Source organism: Lygodium microphyllum, chromosome 22 (assembly GCF_053477565.2).
Source record: "Lygodium microphyllum isolate KBCC chromosome 22, Lygodium_microphyllum_v1.1.10, whole genome shotgun sequence".
NCBI lineage: Eukaryota > Viridiplantae > Streptophyta > Polypodiopsida > Schizaeales > Lygodiaceae > Lygodium > Lygodium microphyllum.
Window position 1 is genome coordinate 135,412,189 of NC_141156.1, and position 22,700 is coordinate 135,434,888.

The 22,700-nt window shown below is 41.2% G+C and overlaps 1 protein-coding gene across 9 annotated transcripts in view; it reads left to right on the forward strand.

Moving 5' to 3' along the window:
- Window positions 1–4,604: 4,604 nt before the first annotated feature.
- ELF9 (RNA binding (RRM/RBD/RNP motifs) family protein) overlaps window positions 4,605–22,700 on the forward strand; it is an 80,612-nt gene continuing 62,516 nt past the window's right edge. For 5 of the 9 annotated variants that reach the window (XM_087662913.1, XM_087662908.1, XM_087662914.1 and 2 more), the window contains exons 1-4: window positions 4,605–4,773; window positions 4,886–4,960; window positions 14,907–14,998; window positions 15,499–15,950. In XM_087662913.1, the coding sequence (XP_087519039.1) occupies window positions 14,908–14,998; window positions 15,499–15,950 (543 nt within the window). In that variant the 5' untranslated portion in view covers window positions 4,605–4,773; window positions 4,886–4,960; window position 14,907. The other 4 variants (XM_087662909.1, XM_087662910.1, XM_087662912.1 and 1 more) reach the window with 4 other exon arrangements.

Sequence of the window (22,700 nt, forward strand, 5' to 3'; positions counted from 1 at the left end):
TCACATAATTTGTAAATGCTAAACGAATTATTCTTAATATAACGTTCACTTGTCCTAATATTTACGTAATTTATTAATTCTAAAATAATTATTCTTAATGTAACTTTTCCACCTTTCCCTATGTTTGCACAATTTATAAATGCAAAAAGAATTATTTCCAATGCAACTTTCCACATTTCCCTATGTTTGCACAATTTATAAATGTAAAAAGAAATTATTCTTGATGCAATTGTTTGTTTATAAGTAACTTAAGATAATTTACCCAATGCAATTCAATGTATCCTAACTTCGAATTATAAAACTCTAATTTAATAGCATTTACATGTTTTAACATTTCCTTTTGTAATAATTAATTTACCAAATTAAAAAAATATTTACATTCTTACCCATATATTGATTGAACGTTGATTTATGAAGGAATATAGTCATGTGTCACATGTGATGGCATATCAACCATGTTCGTGATTGCGATGATAGCTCCCATGCCCTTTGCTCTAGAATACCATCTCTTCGGGGCTATCACGAGAAGACATCCGTGGCACTAGATTCAACTTGAACTCTAAATAGTTTGGTGGCTCCTTGTGGGATCAAGACTTCGCTAGGAGAGGAAGGACTTGCATTAGGGTACAAAAGAAAATAAGGTAGATGACACCTTTGCGAGCCAGAGTGGTGCTCCTCTTTTGCGATTGAAGATGATCTCCTCTTGCTGCTTCGTCTCACTCCCTCTCTTTCTTTAGTCTCTTCCTCTCTATCCTCCTCTTCTTTTCATCTACTCCTTTTCTTCTTCTTTACTTTCTCTCTTCCCCTCCTTCTCTTCTCTTCTTTCTCTCTTCTCCTCTTCTCTTCTTCTCCATTGATCCACTTCTCGTTCTCTCTTCTTCCCCACTTCCTCCTCCTCCGCTTCTTCTTCTTCTTCTCTTCCTCTTCTTTCCTTCTCTTCTTCTCCACCTATTCACCTCTCCCTCCCTCCTCTCTCTCTCTCTCTCTCTCTCTCTCTCTCTCTCTCTCTCTCTCTCTCTCTCTCTCTCTCTCTCTCTCTCTCTCTCTCTCTCTCTCTCTCTCTCTATGTGCAACAAGCAAGTGATAGCAAGGCATTAGCCTAAGCCTTAGGCTAGGCTTGGCTTTATAGCCTAAGGCTATAGCCTCATCGGGTGGTGCTTCTTCCTATCTTCTCGTGTTCATTGATGGCATCTTCTCATCCATAGTCTCAATTGGATTTATTGGAGTTAATGCTCAATAGTTTGATGATTTTGATGATCATGAATAGTAATCACACAATCTTGAGGTTGAGGAGGTGGCTGCGCATCCAATCAATGATAGTTCATTGACGGGTTTCATCTTTTTCTTTTCAAAAAATTTTCTAAGGTTTTTCAATCTTAAAATCCATCCCCCCCTTAATAGTTGTTTGTGCAGAAAGGGGGAGGGGAGAATATTACATCTTTGTACTCATCATTACATTGATATCAATTTGTAAGTATTTTGCAATGTGATTTGTAGTCATTTCAATTTCGTTTTGGTCATATCACTGTTGTGCAATTGCTTGTAGAATTAGATGGTAAGTGTAATACCCTTGCCCTCGCCATATCGATGGGGGGACTTGGGAGTAATAATTTTTAAAAAATTAGAGCTTTAACTTCAAAATTATTAAAGCTTATGTGTGTGGCCAATACTTTCCGTTGCTACGACCAAACAAAATGTTTTTCCCATAGTGGATCTTGTCTTCCCTTAGTGGATCTTTATTCCCATAGTGGATGTAAAAACTCGCACTAAGATGTAAAGTTTCAAGCTTTAACTTGACTAGGCTGCCAAAGAGCTAGTCTCCTGGTCCATGTTTACATGTAGGGGGGGCAAAAACAACAAGGGTAGAGACTCATCATTTGAGGGGGGGTGTTGAGAAATCAAATGATGTATGCCCAAAAGAGGCTTGCCCATAAGTGGCTTTATATGGAAGCTCTAGAAACTCTAGGAAGAGATATCCAAAATCCCATAAGCATGGAGAACAAAAGTGGTACTATCCAAAAAGCTTTAAAGGCATGTACTTGACACTCATTTCAAAATAATGGTACCTTTTTAGTTTGAGTCACTCAAGATTGTGTTTATGAGTCCAAGCTAATCTAGCTTGGAACCTAATTCACTTGAGTTACAATTCCTTATTCTAATAAAGTATCGTGTGTTTGATTTGCATCCACCATAGTTGATTTAGTTCTAAGTTCGTGTTTATAACAAAAAAGAATTATTCCCAATGCAACTTTCCACATTTCCCTATGTTTGCACAAGTTATAAATGTAAAAAGAAATTATTCTTGGTACAATTGTTTGTTTATAAGCAACTTAAGATAATTTACCCAATGCAATTCAATGTATCCTAACTTCAAATTATAAAACTCTAATTTAATAGCATTTACATGTTTTAACATTTCCTTTTGTTATAATTTATTTACCAAATTAAAAAAATTAATTTACATTCTTACCCATATATTGAATGAATGTTGATTTATGAAGGAATATAGTCATGTGTCACATGTGATGGCATATCAACTACGTTCGTGATTGCGGTGATAGCTCCCATGCCCTTTGCTCTAGAATACCATCTCTTCGGGGCTATCGCGAGAAGACATCCGTGGCACTAGATTCAACTTGAACTCTAAATAGTTTGGTGGCTCCTTGTGGGATCAAGACTTCGCTAGGAGAGGAAGGACTTGTGTTAGGGTACAAAAGAAAATAATGTAAATGAGACATTTGCAAGCCAAAGTGGCACTCCTCTATTATTAAATTTTACGTGTGTTTTCATGCTCATTTTTATTGTTTTTTTCATATGAACGTGCCTTACCACCCGAGACCCACGTTCAACTTTATCTATTCTATATCTGGCAATTCCCTACGGACATTTTGTGTCTTCATTCCTCTTAGTTTCGACTAATGGATCTTTCCATAATAATTTTTATTCCCATTTTCGGGTGTATTTTTACCATTTTTTCTATATGAATGGCTCCTATTCTCGTCGACACTGTGTTTTGACATTATAAGTATATCCGACTCCTCATTATGAACAATTTTCCTTTTTTTTTGCCTTTCATTCCAACTGATGAAATTTGCAAAATTCATTTTTGTGTGCTTTTTCGTGGCTGATTTTTCATCTTTTTCCACGTGAACCCTCTATTTGCTCACAAACGTATTAGACGTAGAGACCCTGAGTCGCGATGTAGTCCAGGGACATTAACAAGCACCATAAAACTTAATAAGTTTTCTAATGGATAAATTGAACCATCATTTTCTTATTAAGATGTACTTCTTTTCATCTTCTTTACTTTCTCTCTTCCCCTCCTTCTCTTCTCTTCTTTCTCTCTTCTCCTCTTCTCTTCTTCTCCATTGATCCACTTCTCATTCTCTCTTCTTCCCCACTTCCTCTTCTTCTTCTTCTCTTCTCTTCCTCTTCTTTCCTTCTCTTCTTCTCCACCTATTCACCCCTCCCTCCCTCTCTCTCTCTCTCTCTCTCTTTCTCTCTCCCTCCCTTTCTCTCTCTCTCTCTCTCTCTCTCTCTCTCTCTCTCTCTCTCTCTCTCTCTCTCTCTCTCTCTCTCTCTCTCTCTCTCTCTCTCTCTCTCTCTCTCTGTGCAACAAGCAGGTGATACCAAGGCATTAGCCTATGCCTTAGGCTAGCCTTGACTTTATAGCCTAAGGCTATACCCTCATCGGGTGGTGCTTCTTCCTATCTTCTCGTGTTCATTGATGGCATCTTCTCATCCATAGTCTCAATTGGATTTCTTGGAGTTAACGCTCAATAGCTCGATGATTTTGATGATTAATAGTAATCACACAATCTTGAGGTTGAGGGGGTGGTGGCGCATCCAATCGATGACAGCTCGTCGATGGATTTCATCTTTTTCTTTTCAAAATTTTTTTCTGAGGTTTTTCAACCTTAAAATCCATCCCCCCCTTAATAGTTGTTCATGTGGAAAGGGGGAGGGGAGAATACTACATCTTTGTACATATAATTACATTGATATCAATTTGTAAGTATTTTGCAATGTGATTTGTAGTCATTTCAATTTTGTTTTGGTCATATCACTGTTGTGCAATTGCTTGCAGAATTAGATGGTAAGTGTAATACCCTTGCCCTCGCCATATCAATGGGGGGCTTGGGAGTAATAATTTAAAAAAAATTAGAGCTTTAACTTTAAAATTATTAAAGCTTATATGTGTGGCCATCGGTAACTCCAGTTGCCTCCGTGACCATTGAGCCATCATGCCCGCCATTGTAAAACCATGCCCCCTCCCAGCTCGTGCAGTTTACACCTAAAAGACACATATTGCAAAAAAGTAAAAAATAATATATTTATAATTGTTTTGATTGGTGGCAAATTTAAAAAGTGCACTCTTGTCCATCACTTTACAAATCGAATAGAGGAGACTCCACATCCAAAAGTGGATGGGAACTGTAACTGTTTAACATGTAAATAATAGGTCACAGAAGACTACGGACACCCAACCTCTTTTAAAAAAACTTCAACTGGTTAATACTTGCAAAGTGAGCTAATGCAGGTAATGAGCCTTAGTTTAGTTGATGTAATTATATATATGTTTGTATGCTTCGTTTTCATGCTCTAGTGCAGTTCCAATTTTGAAGAGCAATTATGGCAACTAAGATCGCAACACTTGCACTGTTTATAAAGTTGATGACTCAATTCGACAAAAAGCTCTTCCGCTGGCTGCGACGTCAGAGGGAATTGCCATCTCCGTGACAGCGTCATACCCAGGAAACAACCCCCTGGCATGTAAGTCTTCTTTATCGTCTTCTTCTTCTTCTTCTTCTTCTTCTTCTTGTCAGGTACTTCAGGTATCGTCCGACAAACAAGGACCGATTTCACGAGCTGTGAATACTGTCAGGTACATCTTACCTCCTCCGGTATCGTGACAGAAGAAAAGGACTGATTTACAGGAGTTGTGGGTACTGTCAGGCAAGTAATCGTATTCAGAATAAAGCGCCAACTGCATCTTAAAATCACTTTCCACCCCAAGGTTTCAATCTGTAAGAAATTTTCGTTTTATGAGGAAAGGGTGTCAAATTCTGAATATACGAAACTGGAATAGATCATTTCTGGTGTTTTCATGCCCGTTTGCAACTGTTTTGCCCCCCTTTTTTTTTTGAAAACTATGTGTCGAGAATGTGTCAACACATTCCGTGCATTTGTAATGACTGCTAATTTGTAACTTGAATTGATTCAGAAGGATTGTCAGGTTTCTTTACTGTTTTGTACATGTTGGTGAGTAGTTGACGGATGTCTTCCTCTAATCTCTACAGCATCTAGACTACTTAATGTTGGCTTGCATGTTGATGCGGGATCCCTGGGGATGTTACAAGCTGGCATGAACTTTGAGAAATCTCTCTTCTCCTTGCTCCAATCCTGCATCCATGCTTTCTATTAATGTGATTAGAAAGGAAGACTAAGAACCTTGGGAGCCAAATGTGGCATTCGGCTCAGACATGCTTAATGTCTGCATTTGATGGCAGTACAAACTTTGTGATACATTTCAAATGCCTGTTGCTGGGTTTTAGACATGCAATGTTTGAGTACTGGTAAGTGGTGTTGTGCTTCCTGTCAATCTCGTGTCCCTGATCAGCTACAGAAGATCAAGAATGGCTGACCAGGTCTGACCTTGCAGGTACAGACATTCATGTTTACTGGCGGATTGGGCTATCATGTTAATATTGTTGCTTCTGATGGTCATATGACTTCTACACAATGGAAGCCAGTTGTGAGAAATTAGTCCATCATAGCCTCTCTTAAGCTCTAGAAGAGAAGGATTGAAGCTCAGGAAGCCATCCACCTGCAGCATAAGGGAGGTCCACCAGTTGACAGGCTGGAGCACTTCTGGGGATTAGCTATAGCATCACTTTTAATTTCACAGGAATTTTAGCAGCTATTGGAGTACATTGAGCATTGATTTGGAGTCTAGATGCCTACCAAAAGGTTACGTGATGGAGCAAGGGTCAAATATCTTATGTCAAATTATGCCACCCCCAACTTTGTGTCCTCCCCCACCTCGCCCTTTTCACCTTGCACTAGCATTCACCCTCTCTGCTTGGCCTTGGGCCCCTCAACCTTAATAATTAGTCCTAGCATGTCCCAAGAACCACCTACAAATGTTACCCAAGCTTAAACTATTGAACAAGCATCATGTCACCTCTATTTGCATAAACAGTGGCTGCTTGCACAAAATGCAGGACTGGCCTGCACATAGCATGTTAGCAGATATGTCAGCTCATGTGCGAGTCTATGCATGCAGAGGTTGGGGAGATTATTTAGGATATTTAGGCATTTTTATTTGTGCCATTTTATGGTCATATTGGGCATTTATTGCTGGCTAACCAGCATTAAATGCTGGCCGACCTGACATATTTTATGGCATTATTCATGCCTGTATATTATGGGCTCCTCCTTAGTCAGTCAGTTCACCGCCTGGCTTGGAGGTCCCGTGGAGAGAGGAGCTGGTGCCGGTGCCCATGCAGCCAGTGACTCATTGTTGTATGCAACAGTCTCGTGTTTGATATACGGATTCCATTTCTTGCGCATACATTTGAGTTCTCATCTGTATTGTGTTCTTCCTTTCCCTTTCTCTTTTGTCTTGTGTTTCTTATGCCTCCATTGCTAGTGCACTTCTGACATGGTATCAGATTTTAGGTTCTATGCCCCTGCTGTATTTTCTTTGCTGATTTCAGGACTGTTTTGACCATTGCTGATTAGGCGATTGCTGCTCCAACTATGCAACCTATTTTTCTTGTGTTTTTGCTAATGTCAGCATCTGTACAGCTTGCGTCAACCCCTCTACTGCCTGCGTGTCAATTCCAGCTTGTGTTTTGGTGTTTTTGCATCTCGTCCTGGCTGGGCGACTGAATTCTCAGGCTGTTTTTGCTGTTTCTGGCAGTTTTTGACTTTTTGCAGTAGCTTTTGTCTTATTTTGGTCAGATTTTGGGTTATACTGTATGTGAACTCTCATTTTTTGCAGTCTGTGCTTGTGGTTTGGCTGTGTTCCCTCTCCATATACCTTCTTTTCTCTACTTCTCTTCTAAATCCTCTACAAATGGCTCCTCCATGCACATCCACTCATGACAAGCTCCATGGATCTGATTATCACACGTGGAGTGCGGTCATGAAGGCTTGGTTCATCTAGAAGCGGTTATGGTACGTGATTTGCAAAGCTATTGCTCGTCCTCAACGGCCTTCTCTTGTTCGAGTTGATTTTGATGAAGACAACCATGAGGAAGCTGTACTTACATTGGATTCGGATGGTGCCGGTGCTTACTCGGCCTTACTTCGGTGTATTTCCAAAGAAGTCCTACTGGCGATCACCTCCTGCAAGACAGCTTCGGACGTATGGTTGAAGTTGTAGCTGATGTGCGAGGCTTCTTTTACCACGAGGGCTGTTACTCTCTATGGCCAGCTCCAACAACAACTGAAGTTTGAAACCAAAGATTGATCCAATCAATCCTCCTTTGAGTTACCCAGATCTAGGACCAGCTTCGGACTATGCAGTCTGCCCTATCAGAGGCACATCTTGTTGGTATAGTACTCTATAAGCTTCCTCAGGAGTTTGATGGAGTGGCGAATGCTTTACGGGTGCAGACATCTACGACTCCTGTCAATTTTCTTCATATGTCCTTGATGCTACTTAAGCATGAGGCGACTTTGCGACTACAAGGGCGGCTTCTGTCACATTATAGAGGTTTAGGTGAGGCTCTTGCAGCTTTAGAGAGGGATTCGAAGACGAAGAAGTCGAAGGCCCAATGTTACCACTGTGGCAAGAAGGGCCATTTGTGGAAGGACTACAAAGAGTTAGCAGCTTCCAGGAAGAAAAAGGAGCAGAAGATGAAGGGGGATGCAGACTCCTCCAATGAGTCATCATTTGTCTCAGATTCCGACTCTGATCCTTCGGCCAAGGCGAAGTCCAAGGCGTGGAAGGGATCCTCTTCTTCAGATCGTGGGAAGGGCTTGGTGGCCCCTTCCTCAATTGCTTTCTAGTGGTGGTGATGAGGTCATCCCTTATGACTCTCCAGTTCCAGAGAGGGAGTGTGAGAGGGTGGTAAGATGGGGCAGCCGTGCCTCATCTATATTTCTATATAGATACACAGGATCTAGAGAGGGATGTCCTTAACGCATTGATCGAAGTCTGTTGGCAAGTTCAAATCTTGGAACTGGGATTGACATCCAGGTTAATGATGGGCTAGTTATTTGACAGAGAGTGGGTTGCTTTCGTCTGGAGCTCACATGAGGGGACACTTTGCGGTCTGGACAAAGAAAGGGGATCCATGGTCATTTATGCATTGTGGCATTGGTGATAGGATAGTCACGTGTGCTACATCAGAGGCATTGTTGACAAATATTGAGAGTTGCTATTATCTTCTCTATCTTCAGGAGCTGGTACGATCGACATCAACATCAGGTTCTCTCTGAGGCACCTTGGTGGTGGCTTAATCACGCATTGCTTGGGTATCCATGGTTCTACTTGGTGGTTCTATGTTGTATGGTTTATGATTCATTCTCATTGTACAATTGTGTTGTATCAGATCACCTATGATCTGAGAGAGAGTGTTAGTAGAGATATCAGCTCATGTGTGAGTTTGTGCATGCAGAGGCTGGGGAGATTATTTAGGATATTTAGGCATTTTTATTTGTGTCATTTTATGGTCATATTGGGTTTTTATTGCTGGTTGACCAGCATTAAATGCTGACTGACCTGACATATTTTATGGCATTATTCATGCCTATATATTTTGGGCTCCTCATTCAGTCAGTTCGCTACCTGGAGGTCTTGTGGAGAGAGGAGCTAGTGCCAGTGCCGGTGCTGGTGCCCACGCAGCCAGTGAGTCACTGTTGTATGCAACAGTGTTGTGTTTTATATATGGATTCCATTTCCAGTATATACATTTGAGTTCTCATTTGTATTGTGTTCTTTCTTTCCCTTTCTCTTTTGTCTTGTGTTTCAGCAATTTATTACAGCATATGTTTACGCTTCCATTGCTGCTCCACTTCTGACACAACAAAGGTTGGATGCGCTGTCTAGTTAGTAGGCAGCCCAAGGAGGTTGCCTGCTCTGAAATGCAAGTAGTTATAGGCATGTTTCTGCAATAAATGAAGTCACGAGTTAGGGAAGAACACTTCTTGTTTAAAATGCAAAGTGCTTAGCTTGCTGAGAGGACTCCAATAGATTGCTTCTCTTCGTTGATACCTTGTGAAAGCGCATAGTGGAAAGGAAAGTGAACGCATGGAGGAGACTGAATCAATGTAGGAGAGAAGGATCAAACTGATTGCAATGGGTGAAAGATACAAGACTGCAATGGTCAGCGCCAACATGTAGCACTTGTAAAGAAATACCCTAATGCAGAAACATAAATAGAAGTGTTCGACAAAGCATAAACTCAACAAAACACAATTAGGGCTAGTGTAACACAGAGACAATGAACATAGTGAAGATCATAAATGAATGAATCTGAATAATACAATGCTCATGTAGCAAACATATATGTTGTGAAGGAATATTGTACCTCGAACTCTCATGTCTCGAGGACTGAGGTAGAGGTAATGAGCTAGAGAGTGTGTTGTACTTGGGACGGATTCGGAATTGTAGCAATGCAGCCTCCAAGATGTCGAACAACAACAAATGCAACAAAGGTGTTGGAAATGCAATCCACACTTGCTAGAGAAAACTAGCTCACTATTGATGTAGCAACGATGTGTTGAGACTAGGTCTGAATTCTAGGCCAAATGGAGGAAGATTTCCATAATTGGATAGATCGAAGGTCATCCATCACCTTAAGGTTTTGGGGACTAGATGGCTAGCCCAATTATGGGAAACTTCCAGTTAAGCGTGCACTGGGGTGAACAATGTTGGGATGGGTGACCTCTTGGGAAGGGGAGGTACAAAGGCTCCCACCTAGTTTCTAACTTGGTATTAGAGCTCAAGTTTTGCTGAGCTTGGGTGGCACTAGGACCTCAACTAGGGTGTGGCTTGAGGGGGGGTGTTGGAAAGCAATCCACTCTTTCTAGAGAAAACTAGCTCACTATTGGTGCAACGACAATATGTTGAGACTAGGTTTGAATCCTAGGCCAAATGGAGGATTTTTTCCATAATTGGACAGATTGGAGGTCATCCTTCACCCTAAGGTTTTGGGAGCTAGATGGCTAGCCCAATTACGGGAAACTTCCAATTAGGCATGCATTGGTATGAACAATATCGGAATGGGTGACCTCCTAGGTGGGGGAGGTACAAGGGCCCCACTTAGTTTCTAAGTAAAGGATGATGGGGGATCAATATCGGATGCAAAGAAGAGAAAACATTTTAAACGCAGCAACTGGTGATGATGTGGCAGGCTATACGGTAGCTAGTAGATCAAAATGCAACAGTTGCTACCGCTGAGGGCTAGGCGGCAGCCAACACGTCCAAATACAGGAGATGGTGCCATTTGGCAGTTGGGGATGGTTGGGAGAGTGAGCAACAGTAGTCATCAAGGCTAGACAACCAGTAGTAGATGGTGTAGATTGTATGGTGAAGGCTGGAAATAGGTGCGGAATAGATACAGACAGTGTCAGGCAGCCTTGGTTGAGATGCCCTCTGCGAATGGGGTGTGGGCAATGAAGTTAGGGCCCTTGAAACTTGCAAAAACAAGAACTAAGTGGGAGGGTAGAGTATCAATTTTTAGAGAGTTTGGGGCCTCCCAAATTAGGGTTTCCATGTGGGACATTGAAACTCTTGAACCGCTCCTAGTTTAAAAGAATGGATAAAATTCATTAATTAACTTGAGTTAAGGGTTGTTAAATTAAAGCTAATGGCACATTAGCTCAACACCTCCTCTTAGGCTCAAAGCTGGAATTAAAAAGGGACTAGAAAGAAGCACAAGCCCTTATTCTTTTCTTTTCCCAAAGCATTCCATCCTAAAGTAGCCAGGGCATCAGACAAAGGGTGTACGTCAGCTGCCTAGTGAACTACCAATACTATAGAGGCGATAGATATCCCTAAGTATTTAATCTAGAGAGGACATAGTATTGGACAAAGGGTGCTCAGTGGTTGTTTAGTGGCCTACTAAGTCTTGCAAAGGTTGATGGAAACACAATGGACTATATAACCAACCTATCCCAACATTGCTAGGTGTTGATGATGAAGGAAAGAGGCTAAGTTTGGATGAAGGTAGATATGGTGGGTATGTGGATCCAAAGTCCACCACGTCAAAGACGAAAAAGGGATAAAATTTAAATGCACACATATGCATGTTTACAAGAGTAGAATGCCGATGTACTAGGGCTATGCAAGAGGCAATGCAAGTGTGATCATGCTTATGCAAAAGGCGATGCAACGGTGCCATGTGGATAGTGCCCTCGCAAGGGAATTGTTCACTTGCCAAAGTATCCTTTTACAATTATAGTCATCCTAATGATGTAGATGAAGATACAAAGTACAATATAGATAATGTTAGAATCAAAAAGAAATTGTAAACAACATCTTGTCACCACCAAGAAAAGAAAGCCGGCTCCTCTCAAATTGGAAGGGAAAGTTGGAGAGAAGCTCCCTTTTCTTGTTAATTTGAAGAAGTAGGGGAGAAAGCACCCAAGCCAATACTGGGTAGTAAATACTGAAGCATTGGCCGATTGATCACTTTGGTCAACATGTTTGCAAAATTGTCTATGATGAAGGCAAAAACTCTTAGCATATGGTGCCTAGCTAAACGTGCTCTTTGGTGAAATGGAATTGAACTCCAACATGCCACGTGACGTGTTTGAGGTGTAATGATTGGGTTACTAGCTAGTGTAATTGCACCTTGGTTTTTGTAGTAGAGGACAATGTGTAGCACATGGGGATTGAAGCATCACAAGTAAGCTCTTCAGGTAGATGGCCTTTGTGGTACCATCAAAGAGTCCTATACTGAGTCTTAATTGTGAAAGCCGCCACTCTCTTGCTTACGGCTGGCCCAAGAGATGGGAGGTGAGCCCAAGGTAAAGAGGTAGTTGCCATGGAAAGGCTAGGTGTTAGGATCTCCTGCCCAATTAGAATCTGTATAACCCTGCAAACAAAAACCAGAACCATAGGTTAGGCCATAAGAATAGGTACACCACAAATATCTCAAAACATGAAGACATGCAATCCAATGTGACATCCTAGGTGCAGTAAAATACCGATTGAGAAAACTAATCGAGTATGCGAAATTTGGTCTATTATGAATTAACAAAAGTAAATTTCCTACTACATATCTATAGGTGTGCTCGTTGAAGGGCTAAATTAGGGTATCTTTAGACAAGTGGATAGTGGGATCAAGAGTTGTGGTCACATGCCATGTCTGATCTTGGCAATACTATTCCACCAATTGAAGAGCATACTTTTATTGTGACAAAAATACATCCCGTAGATCGAATAATCTCCATCCCCAAAAAAGTAAGATAACAAACCGAGGTTGATCATCTCAAAAGTAGCACAAAGCTTGGCCTTAATTTCTGCAATGGTAGTAGAATCTAAACCAATGATAAGTAAATCATCTATATAAAGCAGAATATAGCCGACTTCCTTTGAAGTGATATGGACATATAAGTTCAGGTCATAAGGGGTAGAATGGTATCTGTGAATTCAAAGGAACTCATCCATCCTTTGGAACCAAGACTATTGTGCTTGCTTAAGCCCATAAAGAGCTTTACACAAGCGAAAGACCTTATCTTTTCGGTCAGTAGAAGAAAACCCAGGTGGTTGCTCCACATAGACTTTCTCCTCTCAAATAACTGTTTCAAAAAGCACTTTTGACATCTATCTGATAGATCAGCCAATCTTAGTGAGCAGCGAGTGCAACAAACGAACAAAAGAATGTCAACCACACAGTAGGAGCAAATGTCTCTTCATAGTCAATGCCTTGCTTATGTGGAAACCCTTGCACCTTGTATTTGTCAAAAGTTTCATAAGCTTTTAGCTTGGTCTTAAGGATCCACTTTGTCTCGATAACTTTCTTGTGACTTGGGTCATCTAGCAAGGTCCAGATCTCATCTTAATCAATACTTTCTAGCTTCTTTTCCATGGCCTTGCACCATTGGGGGTGCGGAAGAGCTTCCTAGCCACAATCTGTAGCTCAGAATGCACTATGTAATCAGTTGTAAATAGGGATGCAAATGAAGCTTGAGATGCAAGTCGGGCAGATTTGCTAGGGGCCTCCGAGTGGAAATTGGTGAAAGGATCCCTGAATCCTACAAAAATCAAGAGATCAACTCGACGAGTGAGCTTTCCTATCTTATCATCAGGTGTGTGTATATGTACTACTCTCAAAGACTCTAAAGTGAGAAATAACAGGTGGAGGGCCAAAAAAATACCTCATATGCAGTCCTCTGAGGGATAGCTACAGTTGGGCATCGATTGAGGATGTATATCAAAGTATTAACAGCCTTGACCCAAAGGCGCTCAGGTGAGCTCTGCTACGAATAGCATAGAGCGTGCCGTGCTCATAATGGTCTGGTTCCTACACTCTACGACTCCATTCTGAGAGGGGGAGTTGGTAGAGATGAGTTGCTGAGAGATTCCATACTAGTGTAGGAACTCGGAAAACTCGTGGGGGCTAAACTCGCCACCACTATCACTCCTTATGTATCCTACAGGACGAGTAGTTTGGTTATGAACTAGCAGTTGCCAAGCAGAGAAATAGGTAAATGCATCGGACTAGTATACCCACATATGTCTAGAATGATCATCCAGTATCAAAAAGAAGTCCAGCATGCCATTTAAGGCAACAATGGATGTTGGCCCACAAAGATCAACATGAATCAATCTAAGAGGTGCCCATTGAAGATCCACTCATGTATATTAATACAAGAAGGGGTGATTATAAAGAAAAGTATGATAACTCTTCTTCCTTCTTTCCTTCTTTTAATTTTGCTTCTCAAGTTAGAATGAGTTTGGTGTTTCATGTTCATTACATTTTGCATCATCATCGTCATTTCAATTTCCAACAATGAATCAAAATCAACTAATTGTGCTGAATGAGTGGCAGCTGGGTGGCAATTAAGCATGTGGGTGCTCCTCTGAAATACAAAGCAATGCCTCTAGAACGATGGCATTGGCATATTTGAGAGCGTGGTTGGCAAGATGGAGCAAGGGCTGACTGAATGATCAAGGATGCATGGGATGCCCATTGCCCGCATCATAGTCTACAGAGGATTTTTGCGCATCTGTCCTGTTAAAAAATAGAACCTTTTATTTTTGAAATGCTTTTATTTCCTTTTTGGGGCTGTTTTAAGGAGTCTAAATTAGGCATTATGCATGTAAATTTGAGATTAATGCATGCCTTAATTTTAATGGCTCAAAATACCTCTACTGTGATAAAAAGATGCCATGCTCATGCTAAGTCAAGAAAGAAAGAAAAAAACAACATACATCAATTATGTCAAAAGCAATCCTCAAATAATGGAGGCCACTTTGAATGTGTGCCAATGAAATGATGGAGGTTGGTGTCTAGCTGGTTTTTGTCAGAACCTTATGAAAGAGAGGTGCCATAGGAATAGATAACGTGCTCCTTAAGTCTCCAAATTATTAGACTACCCTACCTTGTATAAATGATCGTTCCATGTTTTGCAAAAATAAGGAAGATAAATCACCTCCGATTAGGCACAAATAAGAAATGATAGTAAAATTTTTGTTTCACAATGCATGTTAAAAGATACCAAACAACATGTAATTTTCTGCTGCATGCTGTATTCAACTTTGAACTATCTTGCATTTTGCTCCTGTAATAAGGTATGATTTGTAGAGGAAAGTTTAGGCTGAACTTGGTCTTGTTATCTGTACTCTCATGCATGTGTTAATTGTGTCAGGACATGTAAGGGGTGCAGTGATAGTAGAATGTCTTTATGTGTGCTCTGATTTTGTGACTGTATGTTACAGGTAGAATGACAGTAGAGTCAGAGCATTTGGCAAGGTGGTATGTTTTGGGTGAAGAATCAAATCACTATGGGCCATATACAGTGAGTGAGTTGCAAGGTGAGCATGTGTATGTACTTTCACTTTATTGCTTATTCTTGTATCCATGATCTAAAATTAGAGTACTACAATTGGAAACGGCTATATATTTCCTGTTGTGTTTGCTATGGTCAACAATGTGTCACAGAATCAGATTTTGTATGATTTTGATTCTGTTGCAAGGACGACAATCTAATTTGTAAATTTAACCTGTTTATCATTTCATGCCAATAAACAAACCCATACTACTGTTTAGCTTTTGGAAGTTCCAGTTGTGCAGTTGGATAGCAACATGATAGTATGGCGGCCTAAGGATCTTTACTTTTGTTTATGGAAATGTTGACAGTTTGTCATGTTTAAAGAATGCATTTTAATAGCTGGGACAGGTTTACTGATGGTAAAATTTGATGCAGAGACAAAGTGGTCCATAACAGTAGAAATATTTACTCAAGCTCCCCAGTTTTTAAAAATCTTGAAAATTATTGACTATGTAACGGTCCATGTTCCATTTGATTTTGCAGATCACTATGCAGCAGGCTATTTGACAGAGAGCTCCTTACTCTGGGAAGATGGGAGAACTGATTGGTGTCCACTTTCCTCCATAGTTGATTTAGCTGCATCTGTGATAAGTCACAATCCTAAATTAAAGCATGCCCATGACAAGGTTATACAGGATCAAAAGGGAAGAATAGAGGAGCCCCTGAACACAGGAGGAAGTAATGATGATGATTTCAGACTGTGGCAGGAAGAAATAAAAAAAGCAGAGGAGGATGCTGCATTGTTGAAAGCAGCGAAAGGAAAGAATGGTGGCAAAGTCTCTCACAGTGTAGAGGTGGACAAGGAGGCAGTTGAAGATGGTACAACAGATGATGAAGCTGGACCTAGTTCACCACCTGAAGGGGAAGAAGAGTTTACAGATGATGATGGTACTGTTTATAAATGGGATCATAAACTCAAAGCTTGGGTGCCTCAGGTTGGTTTAGGCAATAGAAGAATTCTTTCTTGGTTCTCCAATTTCAAGTCTGACTGAGAGTTTTGTCGTTTACCACAACTAAGTACCTCAATTCATCCAGTTTGCTAAAAAATAGATATGTTTTAATTTATTGTGAGCGAAATTAGAGATTGCCAATACATGGATATGCTGACCTTGAACTGGTGAGAACTGACAAGAAGCCAGACCTCATTTGGCAGTGAATAAATGATTAGTACAAAAGATAGACTTGCAAAAAGTTTTACCGGACTCTAGACTGCTAGTTCAACCCTAACTGCATAGTAAAGCCATTGTTTAGCTAAATGGTGGAAGTACAGTGCATCATTGTTTTGAAGGCATGATTAATTCAGTTCGTGTACACACAGCAGCCTAGGACCAGCTGTTATGCAGGGCAGTGACTTGTGGCATTTCACAATTTTGAGTGTCTCACGTTCAGGTGACCAGTGTACATGCAGATGCAACCCTAAGATGTGTGCCAACCTGTACTGCTATTGTTTTTGGAGGAGAATGCATAGTGGATGAGGTGCATATGAGAGTTAGCGCAGCATTCTTACAACAAAGGAAATATCAGGCCCAGTGTTAATATGGTATAGCAAAGGAGCCAACAAGCTGCACATGCCGTATGCAACGTTCTGAAGCATCATCTGCAATCAATGCGCTTCTAGGATTGATACTGTAGCTTGTGACATTCACTCAGTGATATCATGCTAGGAATAGCTCTATTACTGAGACATTTAGATGATATGCTCGAGATGAACCTTAATATCAAGAGAAACAATGCAATAACCCTGAGTTGGTCATTTCAGATGTAAACCTTCAGGTGAATTGTGATGCATGGTTATGTGAGACAATGTGTAATGGATCTGCTGCAAAGACGTAATGGTTGGCTCCAATTTCAGCCTTCGGGGACTCTTGAGGTAGAAAGAGCTAATGGTACCTAGCTTTGGGTGACTGTTTCAGACCATACAATGCCTTCTTTAGAAAGCAGATGCTATCCGTGCTGTGGCTGCTCCTATCTGGCCAACTGATGGGAAACATGGGCAAGAATAATAGTGGTCATCCGTCTTGTAAAGGAAGAAGTTGTTAAGCTGCCAAAGATCTTGGACACAGCTTTACTTTTTTTTTTTTTTTTGGGTCTTAGATAATCCTGCATCCTTCTTACTTTTATTCTTCTTACTCTGCTTTTTCTTCTTGCTGTCCTCATCTTCTGAACCATACGACTCCTCTGATTCCAATTCGGAGCTGGAGTCCAGATCTTCATCCTCTCTTTCTGAATCTGATTCCTCCTTAGATTCTAAACTGCCTTCTTTACTTTTCTTCCTTGATTGCTTAATCCAAGCCTTTTCTCCACTCTAGCTGCAGATTGCGCTAAATCATCAAAATCATAATTCTAGGCATCAATTTCTATGTTGGCAACAGCACTTCTGGTTCTCTATTCAGCCCCTTGATGAAATAAGCAATAGTCATTTACAAGGGCTTAATTTTGGCCATTATGCCATCTACTATCGTATCCAACCGAAACCTCTCCAAACATCTTTGCTTGCAGTCATCATAATTATCAAAGTTATCCAATCCATAGCCACTGAACCAATCCATTGCCTTCCACTTGAATGTTGCTGCAAACTATTGTTTCTTGACATCATCATCAAAATCAGCTCCATATCCACTTGCCATCCATCTTTTCTCGAACTATGCAATATGACAAGACAATTAGGGTCTTACTTCTTTCATCTTGAAGAATTTACTCCTTGGACTTTGGGGATTGGGGTTGGTTGAGCCATATAATTAGACGTTGATGTTGCTTGCTTCTTCCGTTTCAATTGGTAACAGATCAAAGGTCAACTGTCGGTGAGAAACTCTGGCTTGACACAATAGTGCTGCTATATCTACAATCAAACTTTGTAACCTTCTCTATAATTGAGGAGTTGGGGTACTCATAAACAACAAAGGGTTGTAGATGGGTATTTCATTGTCCTCATTCCTTGCATTCTCTCATTTTGACTCCTTCAAATCAACACTTTGTTATTCGTCCATATCCTGAAACTCTTCACTGCTATTGTGATGTGAAGGGGCATCTTCATCTTCCCTGTGTAACTGCTCCTATAATTTCTGCAATTGCCTTGCTTTGGATCTAGTCAATATTATTGTAGGAAACGAGTTCCCTTTTGACATACATTCGTGCTGGAAATGCTCCTTCAGAGATTTGCTTGTGATAACCTTCTTTGTCTTGAAAAGAAAGCCTATCTTCTTTCTTATTTGAGGATTTCAAAAATTATCCTTAATCCCACGATTCATTCATTAGAAACTTGCAAGATTGCCAGGTGTATTTGCCTATTTTACCAATGGTGAAAACAGGCTACAAAGGAATGACACACCTAAAATCTTGATCCATTATCCACACACTTTCTAACAACATCGTACACTTTTTACAGAAAGAAAAGAACAAGAATAATCTCAAAAGGTATGACTTTTTACTAATAGTTTATGCTAACTCCTAGATGCATAATTTAGCCATGCAAGGGACAAAGGTGCAGCAGTCGTGGGCCTAACAAAGATGATACTACCTGAGCCTACATTGTAGTAATTGCAATCTGCAGCATGCATTGGAAGTGGTTGGACAGCAAGGGAGCTAGAGTGGACAAGGCACTAGGGGCTGGTGATGATGTCTCAATAGTTGTGATGGACTTGATAGCCATTGGAGGGAGAGTTGATGGTTGAAACTTGCAAGACAAGGAATAAGACTGAATGGTGGGCAGCTTCTCTATTTATAGGTGTGTGGATCCTCCCAAATTAGGGTTTTGCTTATGGGGTAGACAAACTCTCTAGGACTGTTGTAGGGTTGGTTGTTGTGTGATGATGCATGTACAAGGTGTGGGGGGGTTCCATAGAGCAATATGCCAGCTTTGCAATCAATGAATATGCCTCCGAATTCCTTGACGTTGCTTGTTAATGCAAAGAGGACTGGGAAGGAAGATTTAACCAAGAGGGGAGAGAAGTCTAGGAGGGAAAATGGAGTCTGGAGGGAAGAGGGAAAATGGTGCAGAGAAGTTAGATAGAGAAGTTTGGATGCAAAAAGTCCAAAGATAGAAATGTTCAGGGAAAGGGTGAAGTTTGGAGGTAGAGAAGTCTGGGGAAGAGAAATGTGGAGGTAGAGAAGTTTGGAGACAGAGAAGTTTGGGGAAAAGAGAAGTCATGTAGAGAAGTTTGGAGACAAAGAAGTTGGGAGAGAAGATAGACAAGATGTGAAGTCTAGAGAGAGAGAGAGGTCTAAATTTGGAGAGAAGTAGAGGTAGAGTAGAAAGCCTGGAGGAAAGAGGAGAGAGAAAGTGAAGTCTAGAGAGAAGAGGGAAGAGAGAGAAGTTTGGAGATGGGGGACTAGATACAGGAAGTCCTGAGGAAAGAGGAGAGAGAGTGAAGTATGGGGTGAAAGGGGAGAGTGAAGAGAAGTTTGGAGACAAGAATGAGAAGAGAAAGATAGTGATGCATGGGTGGTGAGAGATAGAAGTACACATATTTGCAAGAGTATGCTTCTATTAGCATAAAATGATTGCTTGATACATCGATTACCTCCCCTCTCTTTTTATACTGACTCTTTGGCACTAGAGAGTTGTGGGGGATGATTGCATCACTTATACTAGAAAGCAAAAGGAGGAGGGACCGCCAAGCCCTTCTTGCGGTCTAAAAAAGATGACCCTGACCTTGGCCTTGGCCGTAGGAATCGAGTTGGAGTTCGAGGAAGAGGATGACTCAGCAGAGGAGTCTGGATCTTGCTTCTTCTTCTCGGTTTTCTTGCTCAAAGCTGCTAACTCTTTGCAATCCTTGTGCAAATGTCCCTTCTTACCACAATCATAACACGGGGCTTTCGACTACTACTTCTTGTCACCCCTCTTTGAAGCTGTAAGGGCCTCATTGGAGCCACTAGACTATGATGGAAGCCTCCCTTGTAAATGCAAAGATGTCTCATGATGATGATGCACGATATTTATGGATTAGGATACATGTAGGAAGACCACGGGATATATTCATCGCAATTTATTACTTTCCTCCTGCAAATTCTACCTATGCCACACGAGATGGATCTCCTTTTGATGTACTTTATGAGGATAGCATGAGATATGCTAGCATTGGGGACATATTATTAGTAGGAGATTTCAATGCACGTATTGGAGATAGACAGAGAGACTTTTATATGTATGATAATGCCATGTTCAAAGAGATCGACATAGATGAAATAGACCTACGCAAGAGAGCCAAGGATAAAGAAGTGAGTACCTATGGGACACACCTATTGACTTTGGGAAGTGCACATAGACTAGCTATCTTTAATGGTATGCCAAAATGGCTAGGATCTAACAATTTGACATGTTGGAATCATAAAGGAGGGGCAAGTATTGTGGACTACTTGATAGGCTCACCAGTATTGATACTAAACATCCAAAACATTAAGATATCTAAGAGACCAATTGGCGTAGCAGCAGATCATACTATTTTGACATTCATTCTCTCTTGTGTACATATGAAACATGAAACACCATGCCTTCCTAAACATCCCAAATACTACTTTATGGAAGACACCGCACACATCTATAGTGGTTCTTTGTAGACCGGTTTACATACATTGGACTTGAGTAGATCATTGAAAGAATGTACAAGGGATATAGCGGGCTGCGGAGGCCATACATGGATCAGCCATGTATGCATTCCCACACACCTTGCGCCGATGTAGACCCACACGATCTACTGCTCTCCAAAATAGCTGGTATGATGAGTGTGTAGTCATCCGAGCTTGCTTACAGAGAGAAGTGGAGCTAGGCACTCAGACACATTGCCAAGCAAAGGCGTTCTTCAAACGCCTTGTGTGAAAGAAGAAACGAGACTACTTAGCGAAAACAGAAGCAAAGATATATCAGCTGTTTTTGGGGCGCGATAGCAAAAGCGCATGGAAGATGTTTCATGAAAGATAGCCCCCCATACAGATTACATCACCAGATGCTTGGCTTGACTATGGGAGACAGTTGTATGACCTGCCGGGACAGCCACCTATGCAGCCTTCACAAGCTTGTAGGCCAACACAGTGGTCTTCCTTCACATGGAAAATGGTTAGGGATGCAATTTATAGATTACAAAATGGGAGGGCACAGGATGAGGATGGACTAGTAGCATAACATTTCTTACATGCTTGTGACATATTAGCACCCATATTAGCACATATGTTCAATAGAGTAGTATGTGAAGGTTTCCCTATGAGTTGGTTAGACAATTCTATAATTCTACTATTTAAAATTTGTGATTCCTTGATTCCTAGCAACTACATGACTATCATGATCAGTCATACTTTGGCCAAGATATATGGATCTATATTGGAGCATGAACTCAGTGAGTGGGCTGAAATGTAAGGCAAGAGAGCACAAGGACAGGCATGTTTGAGACGAGGATATACCACGCTGGACCATATTCCCACACTTAGAGCCATTATTGAGGAGGGTCGAGCCCGAGACGAGGATCTATTGTTGCTTTGTAGACTTTCGCAAAGCTTTTGATACAATACCTCGCACACGCATCATGTAGAGATTGCAGGACATTGGAGTACCAGAGGGTATACGATTGGGTGTCTATGCATTATATGAGGCAGTGACAGGTCATGAACGAGCACTTGGGGGGACTATTAGAGAGGATTGATAGTATCATAGGAGTGAAACAAGGATGTTCACTTTCACCCACATTGTTTGGTCTATACATAGATGAAGTGTCTGATTACATAGACCGAGGAGGAGGAGCTGGAGCCAGCCTGGCAGGGGTGTTGATACCGATATTACTGTATGCAGACGACATTGTTCTCATTTCAGATTCACTGGAGGGATTGCAGTGCCATCTAGATGCTTTTCACATCTTCTATAGAGATAAAGACCTCACAGTGAACCTTGGGAAGACCAAAACCATGGTTTTCAATCCTTCAGCAGCATGGGTGACTAGATCTATGTACCAGTTCTCATTTGGGAGAGACATATTGGAGCATGTGAGGGAATATGTTTATTTGGGAGTCACCTTCTCTGGCCCACGTTTTTCGTTGAGAGGGGCATTAGAGGCACATCGGCACGTGGATACGCAGCACTAGGGACACTTGAGAGTCAATGTGCTCACATACAGTTCAGGAGCCCCGCACCAAACTCTAGTTGTTTGACACCCTAGTCACACCTACATTACTATATGGAGTAGAGGTATGGGGTTGCAGCTTGTACTACAAGCGTCTTAGCCCACTCATTGATCAGATTGGAGTAGAGAGAGATTATTATGATGGTTGGGATAGCATGGAAAGGCCATTGATCATGATGATAACATGCATGATTAGGAGTAAGCCCTCCACCCCACATCCCATTGTCAGAGCAGAGCTAGGGGCAACACCTATAGTTATGGAGGCACTCTTCGGGGCAGTGACCTTTTGGCACAGACTATGGGAACTTCCATGCCAAAGATACTCTAGATTGGCACTAACCTCATCTAGGCAACTAGCAGCAGGAGGCGAGAAGAGGTGTTGGTTTTCATAGATGACTATTTGGATGAGCCTACATGGTTTGGATATTAACTGTCTTCCACCTTTGGATTATAGCCTTGACTGCCCTAGACTTTCTCTTAGTCGATCAGAGCTGATATCTTGAGGATTGAGATAGCAAGGACATGGATCCATCCACCACTCCCTCTAGGATCGAGGATGGAGTTCTACAGGAGTCATTT